This window comes from Rhamphochromis longiceps, linkage group LG23, assembly GCF_057381845.1.
Source record: "Rhamphochromis longiceps isolate RC_006_pf linkage group LG23, R_longiceps_female_GT1.1, whole genome shotgun sequence".
In the NCBI taxonomy this organism is placed as follows: domain Eukaryota; kingdom Metazoa; phylum Chordata; class Actinopteri; order Cichliformes; family Cichlidae; genus Rhamphochromis; species Rhamphochromis longiceps.
The window spans coordinates 4,604,772-4,625,886 of record NC_140578.1 but is presented as its reverse complement, the minus strand read 5'-3'; the positions used below and the strand labels follow the sequence as shown (position 1 = coordinate 4,625,886).

Below are 21,115 nucleotides of genomic sequence, written 5' to 3'. Positions count from 1 at the left end.
TTTTCTTTTCTCCAAAGACGAGCACCAGAAGGTTATTTACTTTCCAGCCAAGCAGAAAGATAAAAACGCTCTACGAAAGCAAACCATTCATTAAAAATTACTTATCTTCTAATAAGGTGAAATCCAGTTTAAACATTTAAACCAATACATAAATGTGACTGTACTCTGGATTTACAGCATTGTGCTTTTCCCTCTCTCTCTGTCTCTTTCTCTATTTTTATTTTTCTTCAGGTAACTGATTTGCATATTCTCTGCAATTTTCTTGCCTCTTTCAAATACCGTGCTGAAAGTATTTTCTTAACTGTCACCACAACAAAAGGAGCTCAATTACTGCAAACTGTGGTGATCAGTGTCCTTTTGCAGCAGCAGAAACATGACTTGTGAAAGAATGGCAATATAAAAATAATTTTCAAAACTAATTTGCTCTCTGTAGTCTAACATAATTTGTTTACTTTTTCTGAAAAGTTTTTTTTTTAACTATATAAGCAACAACTTTCTGACTTTAGAACTTATACACAAAGAAACCTCTTACCTCAGAGTCTTTACCGAATAAAAAGCACTGCGAGGCTCAGATTTGAACCACAGCATTTTCTTTATGTCTGGTGGTTGAACTCATTAACTCTTACTTCATAAAAATGTTTTTTTAAATTCTCATTTTTTAACCTTTCTACCTCCCTCTCCCCAGACAGCCTTTCACAAATTCTCTTCCCTTATTTCCATTTGTGCCAACTCTGTACCTGCACATTTTAATTAGCTTGATAGAAGCAGGAAAACGAGCAATTCTAATGGGATGTACATAGTGTAAACAACAGCCTCTGTTGTTCCTACAGCTTTCTTTACATATTACAGTTGTTTTCATGCATATGTTGTGTGAAAAGTGGGGAACAGTGCGTTTGTTTCTGAGGTATAGTAAATAACAGTTTTTCGCTAATGGACGCTGGGCATTTAAATATCCCCAATGCCTTAGTTTACTTTGATAACTGCAATAACCCTACTTTTCTATAAGGCGCTTGGCAACTCCGAGAGCCTTGCTCAAGGGCACCTCAGCGGTAGTTAAGAAAGACGAGAGCACTGCTCATTCACTTCCTCCACTGAGATGAGTGCAGAAGAGAGGACTCTATTCGTCCTTTAATCCTCACACTTGTTTGGCCTTGAGCTCCTTCTAAGCCGGTTCTTGCTGGAGGGCCTCCAGACAAACGCTTGGCATACAGATGAAGGCCCGACACAAACACACAAACACCCATTCACGTGTGCACGCACATACTTATGTGATGACTTGAAGAGGTGCTATTAAGAATGAAGTGCGGAAAGAGGACTGGAGGTGTCCATGACCATTTTCGATGGAGCGTGACCAAACCGCAGTGTTTATATGAGAGCGAGACAGAGAAAAGATTTGTGTGTGTGTGTATTCTGTTTGTTTTATGTATGCACCAGCTTCTCTTGTCCTTGAGGTTGCACAGTAGCATTGTAAGTAGGTGAGAAAGGTTGGTTGGCAGGAAACCTCATCACCCATAATGCTGTACTTGTGCCTGTTGGCTCTGTTCAGTCAAGAATGCTCACAGATCATGTAATGAAACAGAATGAATGGGTTTTGCGACATTCACAGCAAAAATATTGACAAGCCTTAAAATTTAGAGTTCTCATAATTCCTCAGTGCGTCTAATAGTGAAAGTACTGCCACGTCACGAAGTTCACCCAACATCCCATTGGGGTGTCAATATGTGAAATGCATTCTGAATCCAATTACTGTTGCAGTGAGACCGCCTTCACTTCAACATCTGTTAGATCTCCACCGCCTCGTGAAATGATAAAGATTACATTTCTCTGATTTCCTTATTTCAGAAAATTTAATTAAAAAATACCCAAAGTCTCTTGTAGCTTTCAACCTTCCCACCCCGACTGTGACACAGAGCCCCAAGCCCATTTCTTCCAGGGTTTGCGTCACAAATATATAATAAAGCACTGAGCATTTTCCTAAAACAGCAGAGCTCTGCAGTTTTTAGAAAGTGTTACTAAGAGAGGACTAAAAGATTGTAATTGTTGGGGATTATATTCAGCAATTGATTAATACATGCTGGAAAGCTAGTTAGTACTTACTGCAGCAGTATGGCACATTTAGGATTTGGTCAAAATAAAATACAATGCCCGTGTTTATGATAGGAAAGAAAGACGATCCAATCAAATAGCACGGATCGTTAAAATGTTAACTTTTGTAGAGAATACTGGCGAACAAGCTGCAGATAATACGTAGCAGCATTGCTTCTTTACCGGTTTTGCTCCTTGGTGAAAATTGGTAGAATATAACGAGCCTTGAAAAACAATGCAGGTATTTTTAAGAAAGATAAAAACAGCTTCTTAAATCCATGCACCTGTTCTGTTTTTACCACTCTGTCATGCCATATTAATGTAATAAACCTTGAGAAAGGTTTATTTGTCTCCGGTTAAACAGAGTAACAAAAACAAACTCGCAATCTATGAAGCAAGCTTCCAGTCTACGAAGTCCAACCTAATGACTGTCCTTTCAACCAGCCCCAGAAGCCTAGGCCTACTTATCACCCACCAGCCAGCCATACAGGCAACATTAGAGCACAATGTACTTACTAAGGTATACCAATCGGTCTTTCTCACTCTCTCTCACCTCTTACTCTCTTTTTTTGCTCTCCCTCTCCTCCACAGTAATCAACAGAGGCTTATGTAACTCTCTCTACCTGTGCTTATCTCTCTCTAACACACACCGACAGGCACATTGGCTGCCTTACTAATAACACGCTGCCTCAGTCCGGGGAGGGGGAAACAGAAGGAGTGAGGATGGGGGATGAGAAGCGAGCGCTTGGCGTGGGGATGGGCAAGACCGGAATGAAAAGGAGAAAGGGAAAGAGGGGGGGATGAGAAGTAAGGAAGGAAAGGACAAAAGGAGAAAAGGTAATAGAGGAGAATGTTAGGAGGTGACAGAAAAAGGATGATGATGAAAGGAAACAGTGCTATTCTTGCTTGCTCCTTCCCAAACAAAGCCACTCTTTCTCTAAAACCCACTATCATTTCCCCAAACACTGACTGACTGACAGAGAGAAATGACTGCTCCTCTGAGGGACCAGAAAAAAGTGAGGTGAGAAACCTGGCTGCTGGATAATGAAACACACACACACACATACAGAATTTCTCTCTCTTTCTCTAGCTCTCTGTCTCTCACACACATCCATCTAGCACAATGTATTCTTGTAAGCAGGCCCACTCTGGCAGATGCATGCACCAGTGCTCGCATGCATACGCAAAATCTTGTTGTTTTCCAGTGTTCTGTTTTCCCATCTCCCCTCCTTTTATTTTTATTTGACGTACAATTGTGTGCCAAGAGTATCAAATTATTAGACTTGCCTTTCCAAGAGATTTTTAATATGGCAGAGACAGAAAGAAACTTCCTACTGGCTTCTAATTAGAGGCAGGGAAAAAAAATGCAATGTCCTTGTTTTAAGTAGCGTTAGTTTGCCTGGGTACAGATGGCATTTAAAAAAGCAGTGAGAAGAGAGGCTCAGAGACTTTGAAGAGTGGAGGTGCCCTGTGATTTGGCCTCTGTCAGAGCAGAGCTCCAACCATCTGTCTGGTGTGTGCGTACGCATGTATTGATGTGCATATCTATATGTGGTTTTGTGTGCGTGTGTGTCGACTATCACAGAGATGGAACGCACTCGAAAGATTACAGGAAAAACAAACTCGAGGCAGAGAGATGTGAGATGATAGCGTGAGTCAAGGCTGCAGTCATCCCATCTACAGGAAGAAGCTCTCTGCTCATATCACCTTGACCGTTCTGTTCTCTGCTATTGGACAGACAGAGAACAGGGAATCAGTGTGGTGTCAGTCTGTAGAGGAACATTCATTATTCAAGTCAGTAGAGGAGAGAACATACTAACTGTGCAGAGAAAGGGCAGTTCCTTTGAGGAAAAAAGGTATTGTTGTAATGCACAAGTACTATATTTACTTTTGCATTACAACAGGTATGAGAAGAACGGATCAAAAATGGGAACTAAGCAGTCGTCCTCCTCGCAAATGAGGCACTGACTGGAAAGACAAGCAAAGCTGAAGTTTAGGCTGTAACTGCAAACTACAGAATAAAGCTGAAGACCACAAATTAATATTTACATTTAAATCAAGACCAAAATTACAAGTTCAATCTAACTGCAGAGATGACGCCAGTGTAAAGCAAGTTTGTACTCTAGGTTACTTGATGGCTTTTATCACTCCCCACATCAACAACAGCTCTAAAAGCTTTTCTCCAGTTGACTAAATGCTTACAGCGATCTAATGGCAGCAGGGGAAATATATTATGTGTTCGGTCTGCAGCTTCTAAATAGAAATGGGCTGCGCTAAAGCGTTTTAAGCATATGCACCGCGAGTACTGTGTTTATATCATGAGCAACCAACTCCAGACTGCTGCAGAGTAATTCCACGCATCACATCTATGCATCTGAAAACATAAAAACGTTCGGTTATGACCTTCTGGGAGCGCATTTTCAAAACGGTTGAGCCCGTCTGATCACAAATTGTGAGACAATAAAATTAAATCTTTCTTGTTTCTCTTGTTGTTGTTTTTTCTCTCTTTTTCTGATCTAAAAATGTCACCTTACAGGGGGCAACAACTGCACTCTTTGTGGCTTCCTTTCCAAAGTCACCGGCAAAAAGGGTGTTTCAGGTAAAACGAAAATAGCTCTGATTAAAATATAATTTTGGCTAAACAGGTCCTGTTCTGTGCAGCATTATGCACACTGAACGTGGTCAGACTTTTAATACCTCCATAAACCTAATTTCAACTCTAGCATTGCATATTTGTGATGCTGCCTGTCGAAAAAAGCTTTTATACATTCTCAGTTTAATGCTTCTTTTTGCTGCCTATCATGCAACTTTCACTAAATATTACATATAATTTCATTGTGCGTGCAAGATGCACCTATTAGTATCACAGGCAATCCCCATCACGAGTTATATGACAGAATTAATGCTTGCTACTTGTTACCATGGGAATCTTTTCTCCATTACCTCCTTCCATCCCACACAAAGGGAAATGTGGCATCAGCCTTTTTACAGTCGGTCCTTACACACAAAGAGCAGCAATTTAGTTTCACATTAGGGCTGTCATTTGAAAAAGCTGTGTCTCCGGATCAATTGTATTTGCAGTCATTGATCAGGTAAGCATTGACCTCTGTGTGCATATGAGATGAAGACCTAAGAATAGCCAGCTATTGAACCAAAGAGGTCTCCGATATTGCATGTGTTTCAGATTGGTGTGTTTGAGGCTAGCTCAAATCAGCTGTCAGAACATAAAATCACGGCCTGACCGCCTTCCCCGAAGGTTAGACAGAAAGGCGGGAGGGGGAATCTGGCGCTATGCGGGCTGATAAAGAGACAATATGCTTATCCATTCAGAAGAAATCGATAGACAGAGGAAGGGGGAGAGATGGAGAGATACCCTTGTCGAGTCAATGTTGCGTTCGTGCCCTGAGTCTTTGGGGCAATTTGCCAGTTTTGGTGAATTTTGCTTCAGCCATCTCTGTCCACGAATGATGCTAACAGTGTTAAAGTTCCTTCATGTCTTCAAGAACAGAAGAGTGACTGCAGGGTGCATCCTGTTGATGAGGAGGGTCATTTACAGAACAGACTTCATGTTCCCAATTTAGCTGAGCAGGAGCTGGAGATCATCAGCCCATCTGCCGATGGTCACTGCAGAACATTCGTTACTTCAGCAGCTCTATGCAGCATCTCTCTGATGTAGTTTACATCAGCAGGGTAAGGGTGTGTTTCAAATCCATCCCCGGTTTAGCAGAAAGAGTGAATCACTGAGTGAATTGAATTTTAGAAAAACGCTGATAATTCACTGTCGACCTGCACCGAGACTTCAAGGTGCTGCACTGTAACGACGCTCTATCAATATGCCCCTAAAGCCAGGAAGACTAAAGTTTTGAGGACTTTTTTTTGAGGTGTCACCGTGACAAAACCGACATCAGGACATCCTGCGGCTGGCTAACAGGACAGCGATCCACTCATTGAACCAAAAAGCAGTCTGACACCAAGCACAAATCTCTATCCCTCTCGCTCCTTCGCTGCCTTTCTGAGTCTCTCCTCTTTCTTGTTCTGTACTTACATTTTGGCAGTCACAGGAGAGTTTTAATTTGCAGCCCATTTCTCTCTTTAATGGCAGTGAGTGTGTGGGTGGGTGTATGCGTATGCCTGTACAGTAACAGAGAGAAGAAAAAGATGAGTCAATGATGCCAGCATACTAGTCTCAGGGCCCTTCTAAAGTCCTCCATGTTTTTAATCACCAGCAACTCTAACATCTAATTAATCATTAACATTTCTCCTGCTGATCCTTAACCCTCTGGGGCCACCTTGAAGAACATCTCTCTCACACATAATCTTTGTGTCTGTGTGTGCATATATAGTACGTGTCTATTTCAATTGTGAGGCAGGTGGCCAGGGCAGTAGTTAGGATAGCAATTATTGTAAGTGAGGGTGTTCACAGACTAAAAAAACCCACCTCCTGCTCTCTGTGTGTGCTGACCAATATAACTTTTACACGAGTGCATGTGAGGATTGTTTTCCCAGTCTTCATTTACTGTACTATATTCATCTTGTACACGATGCGGATAAGCATAGCTTGTTTGCCTTAAATTGTCCGATTAGCTCTGATATTCTTTTCCAGACGAGTGATGTCAGCGTCGCCTTCTGTCAAACACAACAGCCAGTTTTCCAGGCATCATTAAAAAAAGATTCAGTCTGGGGTCTAATTAGATTTTTTCATCCAATGTGTGAAAAAAGGGACTGTGCAGGAGAGAGGAATGGGATATTCCTCAAACTACTGTACTGAACAAACATGCAAAAAAAGAACGAACTTTACAGGACATAATAAAACATCGAGATCTCATCAGGACTTAGAGACTTAGGCAAATACAACCTCAGCTGAACAAAAACACATGACATATTACACCGTGTCATTAATTGCTGAACAAAAATGCAGAAGAAGTATGCAGCATGGTTCAAGTTTTAAAATCCTTCTCTGTATGACGTTCTCAGTCTCTCACATTGTTGTGGAGAACTTATTTGCAGGCATTTGTTCATGCACAGCTCTCTTAAAGTCCCGCCACAGCATTTCAATCAGGCTGGGACCTAGTGCAGGTCTCACTAGGTGAGACCTGCGCCACTGGCACACCTTGATTCTTTTTTCTGGTGCAGATTTGCTTTTGTTTTGGGGATCACTGCCCTGTTGCATTACTCAATTTTGGCTGAGCTTTAGCTGTTAGAATGATGGCCTCACATTTGACTCTAGAATACTTTGTATACAGAGGAATACACAGTCAGCGACTGGAAAACAAACCCTAATCATTCCCCCTTTGAGCTAATTATTATGGCCAAACATCTCCATGTTGCTCTTGTCTGTCTGAAGCACATTGTTCCAGTCTTTAGAGAGGAGATGCTTTCTCCCGCCAACAACTTCAAACAACCCATACTTGTTCAGTCTTTTCAAATTTCACTGCCATGGACATTGAACATTTAACATGCTAACTGAGGTCTGTAAAGTCTGAGATGTGGCTCTTGGGTTTGTGCAGAGCATTGCATGCCCTGACCATGGTGTGAATTTGCTGGAACATCCACACCCGAACAGATCGGCAACTGTCTTGAATGTTTTCCACTTATGAATAATCATTCTCACTTTATAATGATGGACTTTGGCTGGTTTGACTTTGGTTTTGGAAAAGCTCTAAGAACCCTTTGCAGATGGTCAGCAACAATCGCTTCTCTACGATCATTGCTAATGTGTTTCCTTCTTGGCATCCTTCTCCAGACCAGCAAACTGCCCAAACTGCTGCTTTTATAGAGGTGCTCACACTTGCTGATGATAGATTAATCAAGTGCATTTGATTAGCAGCACCTGTCTGTTACTTACCCTCTAAGTGTGGACTTAGTTTTTCACTCTGCTATTACATCTAGTCTTTGTTAACTAAATGGATGACTAAATGTAATATCCCATATTTTGTTGTTAATCTGATGTTGTATTTATTTTATTTTAGGTACAGCTAATGACTGCAAGGTTTTATTATGCCCTGATATGTAAAACCTTAGATTTTAAAGAGGCTGTACTTTCCTTTTTGACTGTTGCAGCATTACATTTGAACATGCTAAGCGGTCAACTTTTAAACTGATCCTGTGCTAGACAAGAGTGATTACAATAATTAATTTAGCCTCTTGTGAACCTAGCCTTCAGCGAATGCACTGAGAGTTGTTTTAACGATGGCATGTGTCCTGAGCAAACACACATTTGGCTGTTACTAAGCAGATGTCGCCTTGCTGTGCAGCCGTGTGGTGTTTTACAGGGACTCCCCTGGCTTTAAAGTGGACGGTGGTGTGACAGGTCTGTTAGTTAAGAGATGGCCAAGAAATTTGCCCCATCATCTGAGTGTTTATGGATGAGGCGGTGTATCTCTTCCACCTTTAACTTCCGTTTCCATCCTCATAGTGTTCTCTCTGCTTCCTCTCACTTCACATTCCTTTTCCTTCCCCGTCTCTGCTCATCCTCTTTTTTTCTACCTCCTCCGTCCTCATCTGCACTTTCTCATTCTCCTTTTCTCCGATCCTTTGTGTTCACTTCCTCTGCTTTCCCCTCTCCTCCTGTGCTCAGTGCATACAGACAGGCGTGGACTTCACTGCCAGCAGTGATTTATTCTGCTTAGGCAAATGAGTGTGGCTTACAGCATGCTGCTCCTTTTCTGCTTCATCAGTACACATTGCAAATAACACTGGAGCAGGTTGGAGCCCGTAGGCACACACACACATCCTGAAATGGATCTAAGAGAAATGCTGGAGGGGTTCTTCTGCAATACAATGGGGTGATGTGATTCATTCCTGCGTTCTGGATGTAGTGGAATGTGTAACTGAGCATGAGACTATGCAATTCATGCCCTCATGTAATTACTATTTTCGCAGTGGCATCCCAAGCAGGGGTCACACGCAGAAAAATTACCTCTTATGGTCACTTACTCACTAGAGCTGGAAGTACGACCGAAATCAAAATATTTTTCGCACATTTGCACAGCATAACATGACTCACATTACTTTAATTAACAGTTTCTTACTAATTTGAGCTGCATGAGAACATTTTTCACTTGTACTAAAAAATTATCTTATAAAGTCCTGTAGTTGGAATTTTTGTTGAATTTGCTGAATTTAAAAAAAGTTATGACACATGTCATCGTGTTTGGGAACAGCTGTAGAAAAAGATTCTTCTTTCAAGACTTTATTTTGATTAATTGATTCAGATTTCTGTGACTCTTTCACAAGTTCAAAAGGGTTTTGGGTATCTGCACAACATTTTTTTATGAACGTAAAGAAGCGCAAAATGCAAATTAATAAATGCTCTCTTCGGTCACATCGATGCTGTCATTGCACTGGTGTGCCAATCACAGGAAAACATGACAACACCAGCTTAAATGGCATGAAGCTTCCTCTGGAAATTACATTATTATCTGAACGGTGCAGACTGACTGCACAGCACCTCATAACTGCAACCACAGGACTTTTATTTGATTTGTCCACTGGTGACTGAAATAAATAATGAAAAACATCGAGCTATGCTGTTTCAGTATTCCTGAATCTGGTCACACTGTCGAGTGAAATGTGACACAAAAATGTTTTTAGAATAAAGCATGAACGGTTGCTATTTTCCCTAAAAATAGAGAAGGCAATGACGAGGCAATGGGGAAATTCTGTAAACTTCCACATAAACAAGAGAGTATCAATTTATAATGGGTTCATGTGCCTCGGTGTTAAAGTGAAAGGGAGAGGAGGTGCTGCCCCATGGATACCTGTGACCTGGTCGACAAGGATACGGGAGGTGATGATGCGTCCGTACTGGGAGAAGAGCTGCTCCAGCTCCTTCTGGGTCATGGTCTTGGGCAGGCCGCTCACATAGAGGTTAGCGTCACGGATGGAGGCTGAGCTGGGTCGCGCATATGACACCTTTGGGGAAAAGAACACAGTGTAAGGGCTTTTATAAATAAATTAGAGCTTTGCTGCTTTATTACGCATAAAAATCATAAACAAGATTATAGCGTTAGAGGTGCGAGGCTTTTATGTGCGTGTGTTGTGGATGGGCAAGGATGCGGATCACTGGATCCACAGGGAGGAAAATGTGACTGTGTTTTCTGAGTACACCTTGCCTTAGGGATTATCATTGTTAGGAAAAGATTTAGCTGCTTAGAACACTGGAGAGATAACACATCATGCCTCCCCCAGTCTTTGCAGAAGGAGATGGAAACTTTGCTCCCCAGAGTAGAAACCACAGGTGTTTTACTTTGAAAAGGCAGCTCAGGCAACCAGGAGAAGAGGATTCTGACTTTGTCCAATACATAACTACAAGACAAAACCACGCTGCTGATGCTGTTCTGGGTGAAAATATGAATGAATAAAAAAGGCTAGAGCCAACATGTTTTGGTGGCAGGCATCAGTTTTCATTAGACTTTTTAGTGAATGCAATAGCATTCCCTAAAGATGCTATTTGTAAATGTTATATCTAATTCCTGGAATTGAATAACTGTGCTGCGCAGCTCACGCCACAAGTTCTCCACCAGTGAACTTCAACACCATCTTCATTTGTCGACCCGCAGCGGTGAAAGTTGTGTAAATCCCATTACTACCGCTGCTGACTGGAGCAGCTTTCCCTTGCAGTACTTTCATTACCTCTGACATGTGGAGACATAAGTCATCAAATAAGGTTAAAGTCAGGCAAATATTGTGGATATATGCAGTCATATCCTTGAGCAACAGCACGGAAATCCTTCTGAACTCTTACAGTGAGAGAATAAGATTGGGAACAGCTGGCTTTCCCCGTGTCTCACTTCTTAAAAACCTGCCACACATCTTCGTCTTTAGCCTCTCCTCTGTCTTCCTCTCTCCGTCTGCATCTCTCTCCTTTCCGCTGCTTGAATATTTTCAGTCTGCTTCCTTCCTCTTTCTCTCTCTTCCAGATTCTGCCTCTTTTTTTCTGCTCCTCTTTTTCTCCTCTGTACAGCTCTCCCTCATTTTCTCTCCTTGTCAGCCAACTCCAGATGTCTTATCCATCAACACCTCCTCAAGCTGTAAGCGGTATTGTGTACAAGTGTGGTGCGCTGCGTGTCTGACGCAGAAGTGGGTACGCGTGTGCAAGAAAGTTAGAAAAACTGTAAGTGTGAAGATTAAAGTGAGTATAAATGTGTCTCAGATTATGTGCATGCATGTCACTGTCAGCTCCTTTCACCTTTGGCTTTCTGCTTCCCCTCACACCTCGCTAGGAAAGCTGTGTCGCAGCCATTGCTGACAAATCTGAGGTGTCATGGTGAAGGAAACAGCGGCAGCGAAACCAACTCGAAGACGCTTCGCAGAGACATGTCACCCGAGACCATGTGAATCTCTGGGCCAAGCGTTTCCTTAGTAGTGTAGTGGCAGAGAGTGGGAAGGGTGTGACATGAAAGAGCGTCAAACTTAATTTTAGAATTACCGCGCTGCCTTTTAATTTACCTTGTTACCTTTAGGGTTTTTCAGTCTGTTGTGGAGAGAGAAAGCAGGGAAAGAGAGTAGTGGGAGGGAGGAAATGAAGTGTGAAAAAGAGATAGCGCTAGACAGAGATGCAGGGTTGTCTTCTGTCATTATGAAGGCCGCCTTTATCTCACGAACCACTTGAGGCAACCTCTTGTGTCGTGAGAGTGTGAGAGTGAAAATCTGTGAACTCAAACTGCTATAATAAAAGACTTCACAAAATGCACACTGTGTAAACAAAATTCAACTTCTACCCATTTTTTAAAATTGGGAAAAAGCTTGTTTTTACTTAAAAGCACGACGCACTGTGTGAGATTCAAAAAGCATCTCTGATGAACAAACAGGCACGTTAGTCAGATTCAAATACACGACTGTGGTTCATGAGTCTACCTGGCAAACTGTCTGTTGCAGTATTAATAATCAAAATCATATTATATATTTTCAGCTTTCCTCGATGTTCTATTGTATAACTGCATTTCTCAATTTGGAAAAAAAAGCCTCTATCTATGAGAATATTATGAATGTTGTGAAAACACAATATTCAGCTTGCAGTATTTTTAATACTAGCAAACTGTAACTTGATTCATCAGTTCGTCTTGTAAATCGTAGACACAAGATGGTATATGCATGCATTTTTTAAAAGGCATGCAAATTCCTTTTAAAAATCTTTAAGTCTTTAAAGATCCTCTTACTTAACAAATGATTTGAATATTTATTACTACTTTTACAAAACAGCGCTGGAGGAACCTTAAAAAGAGCTAATACGCAACAAAGCTAGGGAGGAAAAAAGTGAAAGAAATAAGGGATTTACAATAAAGTAACAACTGTTTGGACTAGCTGATAGTGAAAGCCACTTTGAAGGGCGGTGCTCCTCTGATGGGGATTTGTGCAGTCGCACACACAAGCTTGCACTCTGGTTTTTAGGTAGTCATGTCTCTCAGAGAGCCCTGCTACGAGCGCAGCTCATGTGGAACACACGCAAAAATACAGACGTGGACACATCAACCCGTAAACATTAGGGGTGCAACGATATTCGTATCGATATTGAACCGTTCGATACAGTGCTTTCGGTTCGGTACGCATATGTATCGAACAATACAACATTTGTAATTTATTTTATCAACTTTCCTTCTGACGATGCTGTCTGTGTTGAGCGCTCAGTGAATCTGCGTTCGACTACTCCGCCTAGGCTGCACTGTCGAGCGCAGATCCACTGAGCGCTCAACACAGACAGCATAGTCAGGAGGAAGAGCGCAGGGCAAGCTAGCAAGACAGAAGTTAAGCTCTCCTTGCAACATGGACCTCCCCCACCCTCATTCAGATCTGGCGTTTGGAATTATTTTGGTTTTCATGTGACGTATGACCCTGAAGGTAAGCGAGTCATGGACTAAAGTAAAACAGTATGTTGGATGTGCCATGCAATGCTCAATTACATGGGTGGGAACTAGTGTGTTAGCGCAGTTAGCTCGTTAACGTGTTGGCCGTCTAGCCCCATGCACGGGGCGATCGGCGGTAGCTCGTTAACGGAGATTTGTCGTGTTGTGGTGTTAAGGTCATTTCAACGAGATTAACCTGAAAGCACTAGTGGGAACACAACGAATATGACTGCACATTTACGCCGACATCATCCTAGTGCAAAGACAAAAACAACAAGCATGCTACCAACTTTAGCCGAGTCATTTAGACAGCTGTTAGCACATGATTCTCCTTATGCTGCTGAGAATATAGCCCAGAAGAAGCGGATAGTATAGCTTTTATTTTGGTAAGAGACATTTCTCTGTAATAAACTCTCTTTTCCAAAGATGAGTGATTCCTCAATCAGATACAGCACTCACAAAATCGCTAGCCCGACGTCCTGGGGCTAGCGATTTTTTTCAGACGGGCTACCCTGCCTGTCGGGCTATTGTAGGAAGGAAAAATATATGTCAATGCTTTTGCATTCTTTCAGAAATGTAGCTGGGTAATTATGTCATTGGCATCGGTGAGCCGCTGTCAATATGTGACATATTGAAATCGCGTTTGAATTTGCGCTTGTTTTTTGCTTTCACTTTGCAATCGCGCGAACTGTGTATAGAGAGCGACAGCACTGATCTGTGAGTGATGATAATTTGTGCACCAATTCCTCTGACATCGTCTTATTAATTGTTAGCTTACTATGCAAACATGACAAGTGAAATCTCCCGCAGCAAGCTTAAACATGTGAGAGGTTGATCGTGCAGAGAATCGCTGAGCTTATGTGAGTGCGTGTGTAAAAGCAGCAGGATATATATCGTTAGCTTCATAGCATAAGTGCCTAAGTCATTGACTTAGTCAAATGACTTAGGCAATTATGCTATGAAGCTAACGATATTTTACTTCTGCTGAGCCAAATAAGACAGGTCAGGGTGAAGAAGTGACAGCCAAAGAAAAGCTTACCACAAAACGGAGAAGTTATGACAAATCAGACTATAAGGCAAAAAGAAAGTGTAGCTTTATGGTTTCATGGACAAAAGAATTTCTGTGGCTGCAATATGACGAGCTAAATAACCAGGGCTGCACATAAGTGGTCCGCAGGTGCGCATTCGCTGTCAAAATAAAAAACACGCACAAGGGTTAGGGTTAAATTTAAAAACTGTACTTTTGAGTTAAAATATATATTTATAATTTTAATAAATGACAAATTAAAAAGGCATGAACATTTTTTTTGTATCGAAAAAATATCGAACCGTGACACCAAAGTATCGAACCGTGAATTTTGTGTATCGTTGCACCCCTAGTAAACATCTCATCTTTACATATATATTCACTAATACAACACATTTACTCTATAAAATCCACATTTTAGACATCACGCACAAAATATATATGAGGCTCTTATTTTTTAAATTCGATACCAAGCCAGACAGTTTATGCTGTCCAGGGAATGGAGGGATTCCCCGTGGGATTCCCTATTTGCAAACAGGCTAATCCCATCCTATTAGATTAGATTAGACTAGATTAGATCGGATGACAGAAAGAAAGAATCCAGGGATTACCACAGAGCAACAGATTACGGCCCAGCTTAAAACAACATATCAGCAGGCACAGAGCACAGAGGATGACAGCAGAGAATACGAGGGGAGAAAATTAGATTAACAGGAGGATTGATACACTGTAAAACATCTGCTCAAACTATTACTTGTGAGGGTTCTTTAAAATGTGTTTGGAGGAAGGACAGCGCAGTACTGAGGCTGATATTACTGCTGTGACAACCACCATCGAGCCTGCAGATTAGTCTTGCCATTTAGAATGCAATAACAGAGCCCTCAATTATTTTGGACAATATGATGATTGATGTGTTTCTTCCCTTTTATTCAGAGATAACTATAATTTCACCTTTACATTCTGACATTTAAAAAGCAATTAGCATATCAACCATAGTCACAAGCTTTTTTTTAATGTGTCTCTTTGATTTAGATGGTCTTTTTCATTTCTGACGCTCATTGATGTTAATCCCATCTCACCCTCCAGCACATCCGCTAACAGCATCACTATCTAAAAGGGCTCTCAGAAATTAGAAGGAAGTCTTATAATTTAAGTTTAACACGACCTCCACAACTTTAAATTACTGAAATCTTTTTGTCCAAAGAACACTTTTCTTACTTTAATTGCTTGTCTGGTCGTTATGTAACAGACTGCGTCATAGGCATGCACGGTGTGATTTACCTTGATTGTTTTGGTCTGAAGTCTGAGTCCATTTAACGTGTTGATGGCTTTCTCTGCATCCTTTGGATCAATGTAGTTGACAAAACCGTAGCCCAGACTCTGTCCTGAAATGCCAAAAAGAAAGGAAGCATTTTAAAATGTGTTCACAATCCAGGTGTTTATGTTTCAGGTAAGGCCTTGCCTTTTCAGCAAGACAATGCCAAACTGCAGGATGGTCATACTAATGATATGAGTTCAGGTGCTATACAGTTTTATATATAAGGCAATACTTGGATTGCTGCCTTCCTATATATGTTCCCTGCTTGCAGTGAAACATGCTGGTCATTATCCTCTTCGACCGCAAGGTTGCTTGTTATTTTCTGTTCCATTTGCCTGAACTGAATTTGGCAAAAGAGCTTTTGTCCATTTAGCACCTTCGGCTTGGAACGAACTGCAGAACGACTGGAAAATGACAGAATTCATTTCATTAAGTGCTTTTAAAATTAAACTAAGAATCCTTGAGGCCAAGTCCATAACATGCAACTGTTTCAATTAGATTGTTTGTCATTTTAACAGAATTTTATTTTGTATTTTTCATTTATTTTTACATGTGTGTTGCTGCTGCCTGTATTTAATTGAGTAATTTTTGTAACTGCGAGGCACTTGCTGCTGCCTATCTTGGCCAGGTCTCCCTTGAAAAAGAGGTTTTTAATCTCAATGGGATCTTCCTGGTTAAATAAAGGTTAAATACAAAAATTAAATAACAAATAAACAGGCCTCAGCATCTGAGAAAGGTAGAAGTGATGTCAACACAGTTGCCCAAACTGACAAATTAATTAAAAGGGGTTAAATGACCTGTAACTGTTTAATTTTTAAAATTTAGGGTTTTTTTTTTTTTGTTTGTTTGTTTGGTTTTTTTTAGAAACAAAGTTGTTTTAAAAATTAACTTTATTTTGATTGTGCATTAAAAAAAACAGCCTTACCACAACACCCAATTATTGTGGTGCTTTTCTTTGGAACAAGCCGCCTGCTAACCTGAGACAACATGCATGTGTGCCTGGAAAATCCTTCACAACATACATGTGCCGTCGTTACTGCCGACAAGATCAAAGCGACTCCTGCCTGGAGCACCGCGAGTTTTGATGTGACTTTTTTTGTCATGTGAAGGCTGCTTTGTTGCCACGGCTGTTCGGATTTGTGCTCTAAAACATTTAATGAGTGAGACATTGTCTTTCCAGGTCTCTCTATATGAAAATAAAGGCATAATAAACACACTGAATACCCCCCAAAAACTGCTAGTTAATTATGGTGTAATAATGCACATAAACAAACAAGAAAGAACCTATGTGTTACTTCATGCCTGAACAGCCTTACTTGGTGTGTTACGCTCTTATTGTTGCACTTCTCATTATTATTTTTTATTGTACTTGTGTTCTTGAGCTCGAGGGAATTTAAGGCGCCGGAGCATCCAGTTGAAGTTACTCAAAATATATGTGTCAACTAGTGAATGCCTAAAATATAATGCGATAAATGTTACTCAAATTCTGTCTGAATTATGACAGCGAAACTCAGCCTAAGCAAATAAAGTATCATAGAAGGTACAAACAACATATTTGTTACTGTCTTTTCAGCTGTGCAAAACGAGAGGAAAAATACCACCCCCACTTCCCTCCAAGCTCAAAGTGTCTTAGACAGCAGACTCCCTTTGAGAGTGAAGCGGGCCTGACATCTCCCAGTGTTTCCCCAACAGATCAAGCCTTTCAACGCGCTTAGACTTTAAGCGGACGCCTCTAGCCGTCGGGGCGTTCAGTCGGCTAGTTTTCCACAAACAGCCCCCATCCACTAACGCCACACACAAGCACAAAGAATCCCAGGCAGTTTAAGAAGAGCGGCATGCACATATTCATGCTAATGGGAACAGACAGCGGTTAGTCAGAGACAAAGTGAATCACAAAATATGGAGCATGGCTGTTTCACAAAATAAATACATTTGGGCTATGGATATCACGGCGCAGAACAGCTCAGAAGCAAGCAGTGTAAGGGCCAGGAGGGACTTGTAGTCCTAACATCAAACAGCTGATGATTTTCTCTTCTTCTCCCCTCTCCTCCCTCTTCTCCTCTGGATTAACTGTGGATTATCAGACACTCTATTGTTAATTAAAAACCTGCCATCCTGGGGAGACTACTGCTATTTATAACTAACCATCCTCTTCTCGCTCTCTTCTTCCTCTCTGACTCTCAGCTGACATCAGGTGGCAAGTTAAGAAAATTAAGCATAGCTGGGAAATTATTTCTGGGGCTTCTAATGTTTTATTAAATAGTGTACACAAGAGACTATGAATAATGACGTGAAAGAGAACATTTGGCAAAAGTAATTAACTGAATGAATTAAAATAAAGCATAGCAAAATTGCCCATAAACTGTATTCTAAATAACCCAGTAGTGTCTCTAATAACGACTGCTCATATGTGCATCAATTGAATTTACAGTGAAATTCCAGATGGGTACAGTTAAGCGCCTGCTACGGAGATCACTCTTCTTTGGTGTTTGCTACCTCTCTCGCTCACTTTCCCAGCACCTTCCTCACCCCTCTTCTTCATCTTCAACAAGAAATGTTGAGGTTCGACAAGCACAGCCACCAGAAGGTTCTGGCAAAGAGCACTTGTGCAGCGCCATTGAGATGGGCCGGCTGTTTGAGTCATCCAGTCAGACAAATGGGGCCAAACTGGCAAGCATGAATGCTACTGCTGCGAGGGGGGGGTAGTCACAGTGTGGGAGGTGCGCATGCATGCGTGTGTGCACAAGTTGGTATGGAAATATGGGTAAGCACACATGTGAGTGAGTAATAGATGACACTTTTACAACAAACCCACCACTATATTTACTTTGATTACACCTCTGAAGACTGTGGTTTTCAGCAGCTGCTACTATATGTAAATGATATTTGCGTGTGTTTGCATTTTAATTGGGTGTGTATGTTGTATACGAGCTCAGGCTCGTATACATATCCTCCCGCCCCCACTTGCGTCTTCACTCCTTCTTTGGCAAGGTTAAGGGCCTCTGGGGCCGGAAGGAAGAGGGTGGGAACGAGGCTTACTGGCTGGCATCTTTCCCCAGGTGAACAAGGAAAGGAGGGTAAACAGAGGGAGACATCTGCCTGCAGCATCAGAAAATCTCCAGGAGGGGATTCCACCCACCGTTTCCAGCTTGCTAAGGAGCAGCTAACAGCAGGGAGCTGCCGGCAAACTGCCTGGCTGCCTGGAATTTGCACGGATTGGCAGAAGATGCACCACACTGGCAGATGTACATACATGTGCACACATCTAAACGTATAATCGCTCAATCACCACAAACAAACGCAGGTAGTAAAGCACGACTTCATGCCAGGACAGTAATACGTGGAGTGGTGGGTGGCTAGCGAGTAAGCACGCCATTGTTGTTGCATTTTCTTAGTTTTTCAGGTAATGTTAGCAATGGAGTGAATATACACGCAGAAGCATGCAATAAATAAAAAAGTGTGAGCAGTTCTATCTGTAACCTGCAGTACGATACACATGCAGAAGCAACGCACCGTACAGCTGGTTTTCAGCCTGTCACAGCACCTACCGTGTACACCTCAACACTGCTCAGCAGATCAGGACCACATTTGGATCACAGCATCAAAGTTCTCCCTCAACGTTCTGGCACATAAAAATGGCTGAGGACCAGTTAACTTACTGGAATGCAAGGTCAGCCGAGAGTAAACCAAAGTAAACCAAATACAAAGATGATTCTTCTAATACTCTAGCCACATATTTCCAAAGATTGTATCTATTGCCACTTTTCTTCTAGTTATGTCATCAAAGTTCTTCTTCACAGCTGCTAAACACCAATAAAAAATTCAGCTTAATGTTATAAAATGTGTTTGAACAGTTTAGAATAAACATATGAGACATTTAAATTATTTTCGTGTAACAACTTCCAGAGAAAAGTCTGAAAACTTAAAGAGATATTTGATAGACACAAACTTTTTATACTGCTGGAAAATGACATAATCAGTGCATCTAAAGGGAAAATAGAGAAGCTATTAAAATGGCATGATGAATAGCCTCTATCATGGTTGTAGCTAACAGGAAAATCTGCCTTCTGTTGATCAATTTGCTTAATAGATGCACTGACTTATATATTTTAAATGTCAATTAAAACCAAGAACCCAAATGATGCATTGGTCTTCATAATGGCCTTTTAATGAGGTAAGATATATACTCGCCTTTGATTTGTCAGCTGCTCACACTGCCATTTGTGCAAATTCTCCAGCACTTCTAACGGCTTAAGAAAATGCTTAGCAGCAATAAAAAGAGGCTTCTTAATAAAAATTATGTAAATTTAATAATGGCAAGTCCCAGAATAACACATATGTAATATATAAAATCAAGGAATCTAAGCTGTTAACGGTATTTATTGTGCATTTGCCAAAAGCTGTCATTACATACTGTATAAGCTCAGGTGCCCGTGCAGTGCTTTATCATTTTGTGCCACGCGTCCACTTTCGCTAACAGCCTAACCACATAGGATGGCAGAGTGAAGGAGAGGGGGCTAATTTGAACCCACCTCCACTCTTTTGGTAGACCTTTTTGTGCAATCTGACATAAATTGTATAGGAAGGTGGGCATGTTTTTCAGTGGTAAAAAATCACTGCTATTTCTAGTGAGGAGCTCTTTGGTGTGTTGGCGAGGAGTTATGACTAAGCCATTATTTGTTTCCTGAGGAGCAGCAGGTTGCCCAACGTGTGAGATGAGAAAATGAGTGTGCTTCGAGCCGGTGTCCTGCCTGCTGGCACTGCTATGTAATTTCACCTCTCCTTTCCCCTGTTCGTGCACATACATATGTACACACCAGAAGATGCAAGTGTGAAAGCACACTACCTATGCAAAATGACATACAAGTACCTAGATATAGTACATAATGGACACACACCAAAGACAAGTAGATGTTTCAGTGAATGTAGAGCTATATAATCAAGTTGGACAAAAAGGTATTCACCAATGACACTGTGAGATACACCGCATGGTGCACAATTATTTGCTGTGAGATACACACAGAAACAAACTCCTGTTATTATTTTCTGCCTTTTGTTCTATTATGTGACTAAAAGCCCTGAACTGCAGACATGAAAGCATCTTCATCACCATCTCCTGCTATCATCAGGCAAACGCACTATACTCTTTGATGTGAAGTGGACGCTACCGAAGGAAACGCACAGCTGTATGATCTTTCTGTTTTACAGTGTATCTGTGGTCTATTGTTCCCCACAAAATTCACTGGACTAGTGCAGTTATTAATCAAAAAGTTCATTTGAACTGCTGTGTTGTCAAAACAGACGTAAGCTGGAGCCGAACCAATTTGTAGAGCCGACGTGTTCAAATCCTATTTAATTCTTTATTTTTGGCTTTAGTTCTTTTGCAGTTTGTGACTTTCAGTGAAAATATTTCATGAAAACATCTATCTAATCTAAATATTTTTACTGCATCTATGTGAAGGAAACTTTACAGCCTTTCTATAAAAACACTGTTCCCACAGTTCCACTTGTGGACTGCAGCTGAGTCATTGCAGGACAGAAGAATGAAAGAGGGTGAGGGGGGTTTGCAGTGTGCAGGAATCATCAGAACTATGACGTTAACACACCTTGAGAGGACCTCTCCACAGAAACTGGCAAATCTGCTCGGTCAGTCTTAAATTTCAAGACGTTTTAAGATGAGGCCAAAGGACGAAAAAAAAAACATTTCAATTTGTCAAACTAAATGTGTCACATTCGCTGCTTGTGTCGTCTCTCATCCCTGACGTTTTGACCCTCGCTGCTGCAGCAACTTGAGGTAGTGCTATTTTTGATAGGCCAGCATTCCCCAACATTTTAAAATGT

General features: G+C 41.3%; 1 protein-coding gene across 10 annotated transcripts in view; it reads right to left on the bottom strand.

The window, feature by feature from the left end:
- elavl4 (ELAV like neuron-specific RNA binding protein 4) overlaps positions 1-21,115 on the bottom strand; it is a 71,628-nt gene that overhangs the window by 10,824 nt on the left and 39,689 nt on the right. For 8 of the 10 annotated variants that reach the window (XM_085398449.1, XM_085398453.1, XM_085398445.1 and 5 more), the window contains 2 exons: positions 15,238-15,341; positions 9,847-9,999 (listed from right to left, as the gene is read on the bottom strand). In XM_085398449.1, the coding sequence (XP_085254575.1) occupies positions 9,847-9,999; positions 15,238-15,341 (257 nt within the window). Of the gene's footprint in view, positions 1-9,845; positions 10,000-15,237; positions 15,342-21,115 lie in introns of all 10 variants that reach the window. The other 2 variants (XM_085398446.1, XM_085398448.1) reach the window with 1 other exon arrangement.